General features: G+C 35.9%; 2 protein-coding genes and 1 non-coding gene across 3 annotated transcripts; 1 reads left to right on the top strand and 2 right to left on the bottom strand.

The window, feature by feature from the left end:
• Nucleotides 1-965: 965 nt before the first annotated feature.
• trnal-caa lies at nucleotides 966-1,078 on the bottom strand. The gene is made up of 2 exons: nucleotides 1,041-1,078; nucleotides 966-1,011 (listed from the first exon to the last, which is right to left on the bottom strand). It is a non-coding gene; the product is annotated as a tRNA-Leu (tRNA).
• A 342-nt stretch (nucleotides 1,079-1,420) lies between these two features.
• On the top strand, nucleotides 1,421-5,037 carry LOC109095714 (dehydrogenase/reductase SDR family member 12-like). Its single transcript, XM_042763633.1, has 10 exons — nucleotides 1,421-1,589; nucleotides 1,719-1,852; nucleotides 2,133-2,215; nucleotides 2,323-2,415; nucleotides 2,774-2,855; nucleotides 3,099-3,160; nucleotides 3,498-3,602; nucleotides 3,971-4,061; nucleotides 4,169-4,306; nucleotides 4,445-5,037. The coding sequence occupies exons 1-10, from the start codon at nucleotides 1,534-1,536 to the stop codon at nucleotides 4,555-4,557; spliced, it is 957 nt and encodes a 318-aa protein (XP_042619567.1). The 5' UTR covers nucleotides 1,421-1,533; the 3' UTR covers nucleotides 4,558-5,037.
• Nucleotides 5,038-6,021: 984 nt separating this feature from the next.
• LOC109095941 (WD repeat and FYVE domain-containing protein 2) lies at nucleotides 6,022-13,789 on the bottom strand. The gene is made up of 12 exons (XM_019109610.2): nucleotides 13,394-13,789; nucleotides 12,130-12,197; nucleotides 11,733-11,806; nucleotides 10,907-10,961; nucleotides 9,998-10,148; nucleotides 9,043-9,155; nucleotides 8,410-8,536; nucleotides 8,208-8,313; nucleotides 7,963-8,064; nucleotides 6,991-7,121; nucleotides 6,804-6,912; nucleotides 6,022-6,715 (listed from the first exon to the last, which is right to left on the bottom strand). The coding sequence occupies exons 1-12, from the start codon at nucleotides 13,528-13,530 to the stop codon at nucleotides 6,686-6,688; spliced, it is 1,203 nt and encodes a 400-aa protein (XP_018965155.1). The 5' UTR covers nucleotides 13,531-13,789; the 3' UTR covers nucleotides 6,022-6,685.
• Between the last annotated feature and the right edge of the window lie 199 nt (nucleotides 13,790-13,988).

Consider the following 13,988-nt stretch of genomic DNA (forward strand, 5'->3'; position numbering starts at 1 on the left):
GAACTTAGTTTGAGTGTGATTTTAAAGAAACGTGCTTGAAGTAAAAAAAATCAACATTCGTTAAAGTTTTAGATTAAAATAGCTGTAAGCTTTTTATTGTCTCTTTATTGAGCTTAAACAACAAGAATACGCATAATTTTAAGGTTTTGTCTAGTTTATTTTCCTTTAAACGTAAAATATGTTGATATCTATGTGCACAATCCGATTTTTAATCTTTTTAGCAAAGAATATTGTAATTTTTCTCAGACCAAACATTTAAGACACGATTTAAAAGAAAAAAGAAAAAAATTGGTAGCTAATGTAAATTAAAACCATGATAGGTTTATTTCGTGACGTGCGGATCGTTTTAACATAATATGCATTATTATTATTATTATTATTATTATTATTATTATTATCAATAATAATAATAAAAGGCTATATAAAAAAAACATTAAAATATCAAGATGACTTCGCAGTTTGTACAAATTTAATTGTCATTGTTTGTCTTGCGCCATCTCAAGGGGTTTCAAAGCCATTGCAGTCCAATACAAGAACATACTTTTATCAGCTACTTTATGTAGTGGAGTTGTATTTGTGTAACTGCAGACTATTACTTATTGTTTAAAATCGAAGACATTCACAAACACTGCAAGTCTCTCAAACCTGATGAAAGAATTGATGAGGAGAAAGACCATTGGACATTATATCACAATGAAATAATGATAATAAAAACACTTAAAACAGGATTAAATTCTATTTTATTGGAAATTTAAGGTGGGGTTAAAGTGGGATACATTTGCAGTGCAGTGAGAAATTAGCCTACTCTCATTCCGGACACTTAAATGCTGAATCTCGAAATTATAAAACATTATTTATTTTAACCTCACCTTGCCTGCCTTTGGGACATTTTACAGTTTACACCACAATCAGACACATTTTATGTAGAAATAAAAACTCAGTTTGCATGAACACTAAAAACGTTCTGTCAGAAGTGGGATTCGAACCCACGCCTCCATTCGGAGACCAGAAGACCCACGTGTTACTGGGAAGGTTTCACCCTTGAGTCTGGCGCCTTAGACCACTCGGCCATCCTGACAACTATTAATATTAAAGAAATATCAATATTTATGAAAACTGTTACTACTTTTTCTGAAAGGGCGATCACGACAAAAACTTGCGCGCCAGTGCGAATTTTAAAAAATACTTAGGCTGGTACACTCGACTTTCCTAAATAAAACACGACGCCAGTATGTGGTAGGATCAGAATCTTTTCATTTATGTTTTAGAAACTATTTCAAATAAGTGCACAAAACAAAGGTTTTAACTAGGCGAAGAACCCGTTTGTCGTTTTATGAAGCGCAAGCGTAGCAAAGGCATCTGCGCATGCGTATTTTTAACCAACCCGCGCTTACAACACATTCAACACGTGATCTCTTATTAAACACCACAGGGGCGTGGCTCTGATTTCCAACGTGCTAGTATATTATTATGACACCGCTGTTGAGTGTGAACCTTTTACAGTCTATGGTGTGAACGAGTGAAATTGTAACGATGTCTCTTTACCGAAACACAGTTTGGTTCCTGAAGGGTCTACAGGAATATACGAAGTAAGTCATCATTGGTGTGTTTTCGTTTAAGTTTGCCTAACACTTAGATAGGCACAAATCATAAAAGGTCATTTTCCATCGAAAGTTTCTACAGTGCACACCAGTTAAAGTCTCATTAACCGTCATCAGGAGCGGTTATGAGGCAGCGGCGAGGAGCTTCGTCGAGGCGGATCTGGAGGTGAGTGTGAGCGGCCGCTCGTTCATCATCACCGGAGCGAACAGCGGCATCGGTAAAGCCGCCGCCTGCGAAATCGCCAAAAGAGGTGAGATTCGGAACAGAGACGTCTGGTTAGTGCAGTGAGACATTAGCATACTGTCATTGCTGACACTTAAGTGTTGATTCTCTAAATTATAACACATTAGTGCAATGAGTTTGTCGTTTAATGACTGGTCAACTTTGAAGATCCTGTACGTTCCATCAAAACCCTGTTATGACATTTAGGTAAAAGTTTAACCAACAAAGGGGACGCAACAGTGACTCCTACTGGCAAATGATAAAAAACATAAACCCCAGCAAAGTTCATTCACACGGTTTATCTTCAGGTGGGACAGTACATCTGGTGTGCAGAAATGAAGATCGTGCAAAGGAGGCAAGAAAAGACGTTGTGGAACAAAGTAAAAATGAGGTATATTTTCAGAAGTACATTTATTCATCCTTTAAACCATTATTGCACATGCTTCTGGGACAAAATCAGTGAATTCTAGTCTGAGTTTGTCTCCTATTTGCTTTCAGAATGTCCACGTTCACTTAGTTGACATGTCCAACCCCAGGAAAGTGTGGGAGTTTGCTAGTGGATTCTCCCAGAATCACAATCTACATGTTCTGGTAAATGTTTTCCCAGTTTAAGTCGTGTCAACCTACAATAATAGGCTGAAAGAATAAGCTGCGAGAGGCTGTGCAAGTAAAATCACGGCAATGCACATGGATCAATTATATACAGTAACAGTCATTTATTCTTCATCATTCTAAATTATTCTAAATAATTTAAAAAGAAACCGATATTTCATTTTCCCCCCAAGTAATATATTTCATTAGTAACAAGGCACATTTAATATAGTATGTACAGTCATGTCTGTTTATGGTCATTTTACAACTGCTTTGATGGTGATGTACATTGTTATGCTGTCTCTGCTTGTATTGTTCAGCCCTTTGTGTTTTATCTTCACGTGATCTATTGCCGTAGATCAATAATGCAGGTTGCATGGTCAATCAGAGAGAACTGACCGAGGATGACCTGGAGAAAAACTTTGCGACAAACACACTAGGTAGAAAAGTTAATTCATGTTTTTCTGTTCTGATGTTGATGACATGCTAAGATTTTTCAAACAAGGACAACAAAGTATGAGCTTTTACTGCAATATTTTAGTTTTGCCTGTTTTATAATATTGAGTTACAAAGGTCAGAGGCCACGCCTTTGGTAGAGAATGTTTTTAGTGCCACCTCTTCAAATCAAGGGATAAGAAGAGATAAGTGTCCCAGTCGGCTCTCTCATCTTGTGTGTTTTACAGGGACGTATATACTGACAACAGCTCTGATTCCTACACTGAAGAAGTCTGAGAATCCCAGAGTGGTGGGTGTGAAGAAATGTAATAAACACGTGCTGTTTGCAAAAAGGGACAGCGCCATCATATATTTCTCTGTTTCCAAACACATTTACACTCACACGTTAACAGAAATGCATGACTTTAGTGACGTGTTTATGCATGTTAAAACAGAACTTCCACAAAACTTTATTATTGTTATATTATTTTAAGATAATTCTTATTCTGATTTTACTTTATTATTTAATTTCAATCATAATTTTTATTAGTAGTGAAAGCTGCGGATAAATTATTTTATTAATATCTTTATTGTTTATTTTCTTTTTATAAAGATTTTTTTTATTAATTTAAACTTTTTTATTACAGATCACTGTGTCATCTGGTGGGATGCTGGTTCAGAAGTTAAATGTAGAGGACCTTCAGTTTGAGGAAGGCTCTTTTGACGGCACCATGGCTTATGCACAGAACAAGGTACTACTATAAACAACTCACAATACAAATTAGTAAAAACTTTGCACTGTTTGGCTTAAATTCACCAACTACAAATCATGCACAGATTTAGCCATCATACTTTGGGTGGTTTACCAATCCAGTCCATCATTCACTGTTAAAAATAATAGCAGATAGCAGTGGCACAGATTCCAGCAGCATCACCACTCTGCCTTTGTTACATCGACCATTAGAACTGTCATTATGGTGAGCTTTTTGATGCTCATGCAACCTGATTTACTGTCCTCATGTTGTTGTTTTTTTTTTTTTTTTTTCAATTTACCGGATTGTTTTTGATGTTTTTAGTAAAGATGCTGGAGTTATTCATTGTTCACTGTGACCTTTCTCAGAGGCAACAGGTGGTCATGACCGAGCAATGGGCAGCTCAGCACAAAGAAGTCCACTTCTCATCCATGCACCCAGGCTGGGCAGACACCCCAGGTGGGCAGTGTGTGTGTACTGTCCAGCTCCAAGTAAATATCTTGATCGATACAAGAATTTTGCAATCTTAGTTATTAAGATATTTTGTGTTTTTGTTCTATCTACAGCGGTGCGGTCATCCATGCCAGATTTTTATGCGAAAATGAAGAATAAACTCCGTACTGAAGCTCAAGGCGCTGACACAGCGGTGTGGCTGGCCATATCAGATACTGCCAGCAGACAGCCCAGCGGCCTCTTCTTCCAAGGTCAGGAATCTTTATAAAATGTGAAAGTGTCTCTGTAGAATAATGAAGTAACGAACATGTCTCTGCATAGCAGACTAAAGCTGTCTTGAACATGTAACTGAACTTTGACCTCTGTTTCTCAAACTGATTCATCTGCAGACAGGAAAGCGGTTTCTACGCATCTGCCTCTGGCCTGCTCCAGGTCTTCTCCAGCTGAAGACCAGAAGCTGATGAGCAAGTTGGAGGAGCTTGCTGCGAAATTCAAGTGTTAATCGTTTGGGTTATTGGCCAAACCCAAAGAAGCCATCATTCCACACACAGACTATGATATTCATTCTTAACAACAGTGAGAATTGCAGAGACGTGAGAAGCTCATGAATGCTATAACAAAAAGGCTAACCAAAGCCTGAAATGTTTAAAATATTTAAAACCCATTGTCTATTCTTCGAACAAATACACTCCTAAGCATTTCTTTATTATACTAGACAACTTTTGCCATATGTTAATAGCAGATTGTTTTATTTGTAAATCTAAAACTAATATTCCGAGAAAAAAAAAAAAATGGACATCAAGACTCAACAGCTAAGAACACATTATACAGCACTACCTACAACTTGTATTCAAATTAAACAAATAATGTGAAGATAACTACTAAAAATAAAAGACTGCTACCAAAAATAACTTTTTATTTTTGTCAATTCATCGCTACTGACATGATTCTTAAAGACAATAAAGAACAATTAATCTCTCTGTCTCAGTCTTTTAGGGAAGTCATTATTTTATGTTTATATTTTTATGAACATTTATTTTTTTTGACCAAAACAACTGATAAAATTCAAATTGTGTTTGTGATGTTTACATGAGCTAGTAGTTGAGACTAAATCATAGGATTTATAGAAGTAAAGAACCATTACAAACAGTAAAAGAATCCCAGTGTTGCTCCAGTGATAAACTTACTCTACTGTTCAAAGGTCTGGGGTCAGTACGATTTTTCTTATTTTCGAAAGAAATTAATTATTTTATTCAGCAAGGATTCATTAAATTGATCAAGATCAGAAGTAATATTACAAACGTTTTTAAGTAAATGCTTAAATCCTGCAAAATGTATCACTTTTTCCACACAAATATTAAGCAGCACGTACTGTTTTCATTACATTACATTCATTACAAATGTTTTTGAGCAACATTAGAATGATTCCTGAGGGATCGTGTGACACTGAAGACTGGAGTAATGGCTGCTGCAAATTCAGCTTTGCTTTCAAGAGAATAAATTCTATTTTTAAATATATTCAAATAGAAAATTCTTATTTTAAACCGTAATCATATTACACAATATTACTGTTTTTACTGTATTTTTGATCTCATGAATGCAGCTTTGGTGAGCATAAGAGACTCCTTTCAAAAACACACAAAAAAAAAGACCCCAAACTTTTAAATGGAAGTGCACTTTAAAATGGACATTTTTGTCAAATTGGTCCTTTTTTTAAAGCTTATAGGCAATCCAACCTCCACTTTTGCAATTACAGTTACAAAGTAAAGCATCTTTATTTTGTGCCATTCATGCTGTTTTATCTACCCGGATCCTGTGTGGCTTTACAGTGAGCTATTAACAATAACCAAATGTCCACTTGCTTGACTTCTCATAAAGCAAATATTGTGTCAGACAAATAATGTTGAATTGTGTTTTAAACCACATTTTCTGATCCAATGAAAGAATTAAATACCATGAATGTTTCTTACAGTAATGAGATGTCTATAAAACACCAGCTTTAATAAGATCAAACACAATATTATTACAATTAAGCATAATTGAATTTTACCCTGTGTAAACAACTATATTTGTGATTATGTGTATGTTAAATCTTCCAATTAAATTTACTGGTATTAAAATACCAGTAAAACTAAGTGCTTACATTTAAAGAGTCAAATAGATGACAAGGAGGGAATAGCAGAGACTATTTTCCCATGCCAACATCACTGATTGAAGTGCAGTAAAGGCACCTGAATATAAAACAGTTCCAGCATGCTTTGATGCAATGTCACAAGGATTCATTTGTGTTTGGGATAAGACGTAAGATGATGCTAGAATAAGTGTGAAGAGTTTCACAGACAACATTAACAACACTGTTTTAATGTTGTCAATATAAACAACCTGAAATAAGCAGATTTAGACTGGACAATATTTACACATTTGTTCCCATAACCCACGTGCACATGCACAAATACATACAAATGCACATGCTTAGTTCAGTGTCACTATATCCTTGAGTTTGTCCTCCGTGAGATGAAGCTGCCCGTGGAAAGTGACCTGAACTCTGAACGTTCTCCACAAACACATGGTTCTCAGTTCAGGTTCAGCACTGATTCCTAGTTCCTGCTTGCAGACGATACACAGGATTCTCATGATACCACTGGAGTCATGTCCCATAGCTAGATGTAAACACACCACAGATATTAAAACTAGTTTGAGCTCTTTATCAAACAGTACACTCACATTTAAGTGAGAGCAGTTACTGACCTTGATGATTTTGTCTGTCCCGGAGGTGAGCAGCCAGCCCCTGGTTGGCTCATACTGCATGTGTATGATGCTGTGCTTACTGTCATGGAATGTTGCAGTGGGCGCCCGTCTGGACAAAAAGAAAGCTTTAGGTGATTCTACTATTTAAGAGACTCAAAACATTGAAGACAATCAAAAATTGACTTACTCCTCATCTGTAATAGAGTCGTGACAACTGTCACAAACCCGCACCTCAAACTCAAATCCCATCAGAGGAATAGTGGAGCGTTTAGAGGAGCACTTTCCACACACGGCCTGGCCACACTTCCTACAGTGATGCTGGGAAAGAGCAAAATCAAGCTGATTTATATGATATTAAAGTGTGGGCTGAAGGCTGAATAAAGGACAGCAAACCTAATCAGTAGCATTTAATTCATATTTTCTGAAAATAAGTCTTAATGCATTTACAGTTTTCATATAAATATATTTTAAGATTGTAAGATTTTAAAAATAATTCCAGATATATTTTTAAACAATTCAATATACAAATATAATTAAATTAAATTAAGTGTATCTAATTTAATTTAACAAAAGTGACAGTATAGACATTTATAATGTTACCAAAGTTTTTTATTTCAAATAAATGCTGTTCTTTTGAACTTTCTACTTACCAATGAATCCTGAAAAAAAAATGTATCACGCACAAATATTATCAATATTTGAAAATGATATTTTTCAATATTGACAATAAGAAATCTTTCTTTAAAAAATAAAGAACAGTTCATCACATTATAAAACTATAATAATGGCTGCTGAAAATTCAGCTTTGTCATCAGAGGAATAAATTACATTTTAAATAATAATATAATAGAAACCAGTATTTTTAAAATTGAAAAAAATTTTTAATATTACCATTTTACTGTGTTTTTAATTAAATAAATGCAGCCTTAGTGAGCATGGCATCTTTCAAAAACATTAAAAAAATCTTACTGACCCCAAATATTGGAACGGTTCTGTATATTTTATAAATAAAAGCCTTATCTTACACAATTTAGCTTCTCAACTAAATTTATCTTGTTTCAAGGATATTTAGATTCTACTGTAAAACAAGACAAAATATTAATAAGTTGATTATTATTTTATTTTTGCAGTGCAACATTAATGCTTTTGTGCACTGTACCTGTCGCAGGCCAATTTTCTTACTGTCCCACATCTGTTTAAAATTCCAGAAGAACGGCTGTTCACACTTCTGACATGAGTCGCTGTCAAGCCACTCAGGAGTCTGAGACACAGAACAGATGAAGACATGCTGAAACTACAGTATGTAAACACACATATGTAACTAACATAAATACCACATGTCCTGTTGACTGAGGAAATCCCTTATGTACTAGATGCTTCATCCTTGCTCTATATCTCTCTCACCTCTTGTCGTGTGACGTCCATGCTCCAGATAACTATTCCTCCATCTGAGCCACAGGAAATGAGTTGACGGGTATGAGAAGCGTAACACAAACCCTGCACTTTATCACTGTCGCACACACAAACACTCAAGTATTAGGACCCGACAAGCATGCTTTCCTTATTCTCATATCTTTAAAACATGACAACATTTCATCTGTCCTACTTGTGTCCCTGCAGCTCAAAAGCTGTTCCTTTACGGCCTCCAATGTCCCACATGATGATTGAATGATCAGAACTTCCAGAGAATAAAACCCTTTGCACAGGATCCCAACACAGGGCTGTGACATTGCCTGCACACATAAACACACACATAGCCGCTTTTAAAAGATTCAGGGTCAGGTATGGAATGGAATACTTGTTTCCATCATACAGTATTTTGTGGATGTATGCATGTATCCTGTGGTTATGAGGACTTTAGGCTGCTCAGGGGGAATGCCACCAGGGGATGCCATCCACACTAAAATGACTGGAGGAGGTTAACCCCTGGTACACTTAAGACTTGTTTGTTGGTTAATTTGCTTGTTTGTGCTGACCAACCACTTTCCCTTCTTGCCATTTGTTTATTGCGAGGATGCTTGTTTTTATGCTACCACTTTTCGTTTTTTTTTTTTTTTTTACTGAGAAGCCTAATTAAGTATTTATTTTATTTACCCGGTTCAAGTGCTTAAATTCATGTGTGAATCTCAATAGAACATCTAATGGCAAAACGTATCTGGGCTAATGGTGAAGAGTGTATTTTACTGTTTGTCTGTTTGTAGTGTGCTGTTTGTAAGCTGTAATGTGCTGTTGTGAGCACCTGTGTGGCCTTTAAAGGTTGTGACCAGGCTGCAGTTGTCCTGCTCCAGCTTTAGGATTGTCACTTGACCGGAATGATCTCCAACGAAGGCATGTCTGGTCTCCACATCAAATCTTACACAGATTGTCAAGGAGCCAATGCAACAAAACTTTTGAACCCCTCCTGAATCTTATATATTTACACAATTACAGTAAGTTTTCATTTAACCAAAAACAAAAATAAAGTTTCTTTAATTAATTCAGGATAATTTAACTTTTCATGTTCTTCAGGGCATTTTGTTGCAAGGTGATAAATTATACCAGCCGTATTAAATTTTATTTTTTTTGGCAGCAAGCCACCTCTTAATATTTCAGCCTAACCAATTTTGCATATTGCTACCCAAGCATAATTTTTGCCCATTGTGAAGCGTGTCCACACTACTAACGTTAACCTCGTCTAGTTTATCTATGCTGCGTGCGTGAAATAGACACTAACACAAAATGAGTCTTCACAGAGAACACTTTCGGTTGCAGAAATTTTGTTGCATCACTAGATTACAATACATTTATAAACCACAATCCTGCATTCCTACAGCATTTAAAGAGATAGTTCACCCAAAAATGAAAATTTGGTCATCATTTACCCTCAGGTTGTTTTAAACCTTTGAACAAAAATACAGTTGATTTCCATTGTATGAACAAAAATAAATAAATAAAAAAACCTTTCTCAAAATAACTTTTCGAAAAAAAGTCATTTAGGTCTGAAATGACATGAGGGTGAGTAAATAACAGAATTTCCATTATCCCTTTATCTAGTTACATTTTTAATATAAATTATACATAACGTTTAAGTAAATTATAAGAGTTTTTGTTGTTACGATTTATATATATTATAGTGACAATGACTGATTTATGACTATATTGCATATAAACTTTTCTGAGATGTTTCAGATCAGGAGTGGCGTATGAATGGATACTGTAGTCCAGATACCCATGCTGTGGTCTGGTATGTGCCCAGCTGCTGTCCACTCTCTGAGCAGTGCCACGTAAAGCTCTTGTCCTGACCTGTGCTTAGAACCCACTCCATCTCTAAGACAAACAGCACCACGGTAACACCACCCTGATGAGCTAACACAAACAAAAGACAAGACACAAAGAGCAAAGCAGGGAGGGATCACTTTACCACTTTCAGAAACTCAACCAATTATGCTCTCCCCTATGTAATAAATAAATAAGGCAGCAGAAAGACAATTAATCAAAGAGGTAGGATTTCAGTAACAATCGAACAAACAACAGGACTGACTCCATATCGGTTGGAAGCATCACATACGCCATGTGTTTTAAAGAAGGCTAGATAGCGTTTCAAATTAATGCTATTCTGAATGTTCAGATTAAGTACTTAATAATAAAGTTGCTATATATTTACAGTATATATATATATATATATATATATATATATATATATATATATATATATATATATATATATATATATATATATTTATATATATATATATATGCCACATGATTTTTTTTTCCTGACATTTGTTTGAATTTTTACAAACTTTAGCCATTTTCATGCAAAAACAATATCTGAGTTACTTAAAAAAGAAAAAGAAAAAAGAAAAAGAAAAGAAAAAAGAAAGAAAAAAGAAACCTTAAAGTTTTCCTACATTTTCCTAAAAAAAAAAATTAAATAAAATTTCGATTATTTTGATTAAAACCCTTTCCAAGGGTATCAACACATTAAAATTATTTTCTCAGAGAATAAATATTACAATATTTCACTTGACTGGCAGATAGATGGTGATTCTTGAACATGTTCATGTGATTTATGTAAGTTAAGAAAACAAAATTAATTGTGTGAGACTGTATTCGTGACTTACCCTGGTATGTTCGTGCTGGAGTCATTTGGTTGTAGTCCTCCGATAAGACAAACTCCTGATAAGAGGAACACTTGGCTTAAAGGGGTGGTTGATTGCGATTTCACTTTTTTAAAATTAGTTAGTGCGTAATGTTGCTGTTTGAGCATAAACAATATCTGCAAAGTTGCAGCGCTGAAAGTTCAATGCAAACGGAGATATCGTCTTTTAAAATCCTGGCAGTTTAATTCCTACAAAAACGGCTGTCAAGGGACTACAACAAGCTTCTTCCCAGGTCAGTTACATCACGAACCCAGATAAATCCCGCCCCCGGGAACACGCAACAAAGGGGGCGAGGCCATGTTGTGCTGCTTCAGAGAAGAGGAAGAGAAAACTAGGGGTGCACGTAAAAATCTGTTCATATATGAATCGCGATTCTGTCTTCTAACGATTCTAATGGATTCACAAGTTTCAAAATCAATGTTCTAAAGCAGCGGTTCTCAATCCTGTTCCTCACGTTGCCCTGCTCTGCATCATCCTCTCTCCCTCTCTCTTTCTCTCCCTCTCTCATTCAGATCAGCTCCAACAAACTGTTGCATTTATACACTTATTTTCACATAGCAATGAGAAGCGTTATACATGGGCGCGCGTACGGTTGCTGTGCTGTATTAAAGCTTTAATCAGAATAAAATCGTATATTAAAAGCTAACAGAAGCAGTAGCATTTACAAACAACAGCGTATTTAAAACTATGAGACAACAACAAACAAACATACCATCTGAGAACCTGCTAATGACATATTACTATGTAGGAAACAGGTGTGTGTATGAATGATGTTTAATAAACATACCGATACAGTGCCATTTTCCAACCCTAAAGAGATCCTCCTTGTCTCTGGGTTAAATGACATACATGAACACGCCACTGCAACATAAGACAAAGACAATGAGTATGAGAATCTATCCAACAAAATCCACTGATCAGCATTTGACTATAAATAAACACCCTGTACTGAGAGCCAGTGACCTCAAGTCTAGTTAACTAGAAAGCAAGCAAAAATTGTGACATCATTACTGAAAAATGAAACTCCTGTCTGAACAGGAAAACAAACTGAGGTTTATGCCCGTACTGGTTTCACTTCACCCTTTTACGTTTGTAGTAAAATTCCTAAAGTTATGTGGTTGCATGCCCCATAATGTTCAGATATATGTTGCTCTCAGAAAGCTGCACAGGAACTGAGGACTCACCTGGCATTGTGTGATAGACACTGGGCCAGTACTGACCACTGTCCCTCTTCAACCACACGCGGATTGTCCTAAAACAAATTAAAATAAGTTAGTAAATATAATAAACAATAATCTTGATTAGAAAATTTACACACATGTATTTACCAGAAGCTTTCTTACCAAAGTGTCATGCAATACAGTGCACAAATTACCAGGACACACATCTAAGAATAAATGTCGTTGGCTAAGATAAATCCTAATCACCTTATTGGCAGATATAATAAGACCTCATACTAAATTTGGCTGCCAAGTTAAAAACATTGCCAGGATCAGGGTACTCAGAATCATAGGGCTGGGACAAAATGGTAGGCCATATGTATTATGGAATATATGTATATTGAGTGAAGAAAGGATTTTGTTTTACAAATCTCTAAAACCAAAATTATGAATTTCAAATAATTGTTGGGACTGTTAAAAAAGGCAAATAATTTCACACATTTAATATTGTGTATTTTTTCTACATAAAAAATCCTTAACAAATGTATATTTTAAAGCAAAAAATATATGCGCAAAAATATATAATAATTTTTACACATACGTTCTTCTGCCTCTCCCCCTTTTGTAAACGAGATTGATTGAAATGTTCCTCATTCATGAACCAAAATATCCCTTTCCATCGTCAATAAGACTCAATCACACCCAATAATACAAAAAAAGATTCAATTCAGCGACTGCTTCAAGTAAAGGGCGTATTTGTTCGTAATTGTACAGAAGGTTATAATGAGATACTTAAGAGTCCGGACCTAAATGCTTTCTGTTCGTTTTTGTCAGTTTTTGAAGGCAGGAAAAGGTAGTCACGCGCTTCAAAGTGGACGACTGAGTGACCGAAATTGATTCGTTCACCGAACTGTAAATGATTCCTTTAAAAACATCGATTCTTTCACAAGATCCTTAGGCAGTGCTCACGTTACAGTACGCGCAAACAAAATTCATTGATAGCAGCAGCTTAAATGATCAGTATTTGAATATTAAAGCCTCTTTATTATTATCCTCCTTGCACATGTGATGATAACTGGATTATTGCACTTTAGTCCTCTGAATATCCTTTATAAAAATAAAAAAAAAGGAAATAAATGTGCTCATCGACTGTGCATGTCACATGCATTTTATATTTCAAGATATGTATTAATGTGCCAGTGCTGCTTATAACATTCCTTTACACGTAAGGTGTTTTGAATATATTCTGCATTGAAATTCTAGTAATTGTTGTGGGTTTGCTGCTGACCTGTCTTGAGATACGCTGATAACACCGTCCTCTTTGGGGATGATCACAGCCGTGTTCACCACATCTTGGAAACCCTCGATCTTACTCAGCAGGACGGGCTTTCGTGTCTGCGGACGGGGATGAATCTCTGCTGCCATGGCGCTGTAGTTTCTGCGTCACCTGAGTCCTCTCTCGGCAGCATAACACGGTGAGCTCAGGTCGATTAACAGACCTGCAGGCGGTCAGGGATGCTGCAGGTCAGCTGATTACCTCTCACAGCCTGTTCTGGTTACACTCAAACACGATCTCTATGTCATGTTCCCTAAAGACATGCGCGCGTTCTCCTCTCACTCTCCGCGTACACAGACTATCCGAGGTATGGAAGAATCGCAGATGCATGCGTTCGCAATGTGCAGCGTTGACTCCGACGAATACCACATTTGTAGAAGCGGAAGTTGAACGTCATTTCTTTTTCCACTTCATTGACATTTGTACAATGGTTCATTGCACCACATCTTGTACAGTTGTGCCTTTTGTTCAATGAAAACAATTAAACCCATCCTTTATGTTAATTAAGTCTATATTGTTTTCTTTTTTTTTCCTCTCTACATTTTTT

The sequence above is a fragment of the Cyprinus carpio genome, chromosome A9 (genome assembly GCF_018340385.1).
Source record: "Cyprinus carpio isolate SPL01 chromosome A9, ASM1834038v1, whole genome shotgun sequence".
NCBI lineage: Eukaryota > Metazoa > Chordata > Actinopteri > Cypriniformes > Cyprinidae > Cyprinus > Cyprinus carpio.

Bases quoted from the DNA above. Each gene is read 5' to 3' on its own strand.
- LOC109095714 (XM_042763633.1), top strand. From the start codon at position 1,534: ATGTCTCTTTACCGAAACACAGTTTGGTTCCTGAAGGGTCTACAGGAA. The intron at 2,856-3,098 runs GTAGAAAAGTTA...TGTGTTTTACAG, and splicing joins CTTTGCGACAAACACACTAG to GGACGTATATACTGACAACA. The intron at 3,603-3,970 runs GTACTACTATAA...GACCTTTCTCAG, and splicing joins TGGCTTATGCACAGAACAAG to AGGCAACAGGTGGTCATGAC.
- LOC109095941 (XM_019109610.2), bottom strand. From the start codon at position 13,530: ATGGCAGCAGAGATTCATCCCCGTCCGCAGACACGAAAGCCCGTCCTG. The intron at 10,962-11,732 runs GTATGTTTATTA...TCCTCTTATCAG, and splicing joins TGGAAAATGGCACTGTATCG to GAGTTTGTCTTATCGGAGGA. The intron at 8,314-8,409 runs GTAGGACAGATG...TGTGTGCGACAG, and splicing joins TTTGAGCTGCAGGGACACAA to TGATAAAGTGCAGGGTTTGT.